Source organism: Melanaphis sacchari, unplaced genomic scaffold (assembly GCF_002803265.2).
Source record: "Melanaphis sacchari strain LSU unplaced genomic scaffold, SCAv2.0 Contig158_pilon_pilon, whole genome shotgun sequence".
Taxonomy (NCBI): Eukaryota; Metazoa; Arthropoda; class Insecta; order Hemiptera; family Aphididae; genus Melanaphis; species Melanaphis sacchari.
Window position 1 is genome coordinate 38,741 of NW_020270711.1, and position 2,185 is coordinate 40,925.

Below are 2,185 nucleotides of genomic sequence, written 5' to 3' on the forward strand. Positions count from 1 at the left end.
ATCGATTTTTAAATTGTTGTCATGTCAAGCAAAGAACATATATTATATAGTGAGTTCAATAAAATTATTGATAGTGGCTATTTGAATATCTAACGTAAATAAAATAATAATAATTTAGTAGTTGAATTGTAGTTATTACCCAGACAATCAAATAAGCATACCTATTATACAATTCTGATTGAAAAATATTCATATTATATCAGATCGCCGACATGAATGGAACACAGAAAATTTATCAACCATCGTTAAGAATTGAACAGCTGGCTAAGCCGTTAGCCCGAAGACGTAAACCGCTGATTGTTAAGGGTAAGAGAAACTATTGCTAATAAAATTATGACAATAATAATGTAGTATGAATTACGAGTAAGTGAATAGAAAAATACATAGACCTAGGCATCAGCAAATTATCTAAATCTGCAATACTTCCAAAACAGATTTTCTCCACTGTGCAAATTATTATACTAATGACTATAGGGCTTGGAAGTATTGTAGGAATTGCATATCGTTCTGTATGCTCTCAGTTTATAGTAGATCAAGCTAGAAATCTGAACTGTACAATGAACAGTTAAAAAAATTGAAAATGCATATTTTGCATATATTGTCAATTTTAGCTAAAAAAGTGCATATTTCATTAATTTTATATGCATACCTATTATGCATATATTCATATTTTTCTAAAAAATTGATATTTTTTTCTTTGTTAACCTGTATATTTAAATTAATATTGAATATAAAACTCAAAATTATCAACGAACGTATTCGCCGTAATTTAAAAAATATTGAAAAAATATTTTTAATAATATTTCCAGCTAAATAAGATGTCAAAATGCCGCAACCAGTTATAATTTTTTTTTTTTCAGTTATAATCAGTTTTTATGTATATTATTATTTCATTAATTTATTAACATCATATTATGATGTATTTTTTTTTCAAGTTTAGAATAACTTTTTTGCATTTTTTACACCATTCTCAATACACACGATGTAATTTTTTCGTGTATATTTGTATACATATTTCACCTTTTTTAGTTCCTACAACTTCCGAGCTCTACTATTGACTAAAATTTAGGATACGTTTTCAATAAACATTTTATATTCCTTAACATTAATTGCTTTTGAGTTCAGGAAAATTAAGCGTTACAGATCAAACAAACATAACAACATTTAAAATAAAAGTACATATTTATGTAATTTATATCATAAACCGTGAAAACTTTTTTGTATGACATTATGCGTAATTTATTGTACCAAAAACTTTATGTGATAGCAAATTATAATGGCTAGAAGATCCGTCGTTAAAAGTTTAGTTTTGCTATTTGTATGTTATTTTGCAAAATATGACCACAATGACGCTATTTAAAAGTATAGTAAAAATATCACAATTTTAAAATATATATGATTCAACTAAAATTAAATATCATTGGCTCCGAATTTCAATCCAACCCGGTCATAAGTACGTTGTTACTCAATTTATTTTTGTTGTTTTTATTTCACCCGAGCGTTTTCATTTGAGTTCGTCTTCGTATTATCTACAACGCTGTATATACACAAATACACAATACACATCACAATATCATTAAATCGTACCTATATACTATTTCACAGAAGTTAATTCCACGATTCCATGGTGCATAAAGGGCCCTGATCCTCTCAAAAGAACCATGCAAGTTATAAGTCCTCCGCCTCCACGTGCAACCACTGAAACTGGCGTGTCTTCTTCTGCTCTAAGATATGAAGCGTCAGAGAACATTAAGCGTTTGGCCAAACCCCGGAAAATTCCAAAAAAGGAGGATAAAGAGTGCTTTACTGTTGTAAAGCCATTATTGCTAAACTACAAACCATCGCTTAGAATTCTTCAATTGGCCAAGCCTCAGCGTGTGATGAAGACTTGACCATCGCTTCAATTGATATTGTATGAAATAACCCGGTCTGGACCTCCCCTCCCTACTTCCCACGGTCTATACTCTGACTCTCAACCCACTCCTTCCACCTATAATGTGGCTCCCCCACCTTACGTCCCGCCTATGATCGCACGGAATGTGCGGTTACATCATAGGTTATGTCATATATACAATCGGCGGTACACACTAATATGTGGCGAATTTAATATTATCAATAAAATCTGTATATTAAGCATATTTAATATCATCAATAAAATCTGTCGCGCTGGTTACAATGAGTTATT

The 2,185-nt window shown here is 30.5% G+C and overlaps 1 protein-coding gene across 1 annotated transcript; it reads left to right on the top strand.

Annotated features, from left to right (window-relative positions):
- The first annotated feature begins 212 nt into the window (after positions 1-212).
- On the top strand, positions 213-2,185 carry LOC112592122 (testicular haploid expressed gene protein-like). Its single transcript, XM_025336109.1, has 2 exons — positions 213-306; positions 1,606-2,185. Exons 1-2 carry the CDS (start codon positions 213-215, stop codon positions 1,890-1,892), a joined length of 381 nt encoding a protein of 126 aa, XP_025191894.1. The 3' UTR covers positions 1,893-2,185.

Excerpts from the sequence above, each read along its gene's own strand:
- LOC112592122 (XM_025336109.1), top strand. The coding sequence starts at position 213 with ATGAATGGAACACAGAAAATTTATCAACCATCGTTAAGAATTGAACAG. Across the intron at positions 307-1,605 it reads TAAACCGCTGATTGTTAAGG|AAGTTAATTCCACGATTCCA; the intron begins GTAAGAGAAACT and ends ACTATTTCACAG.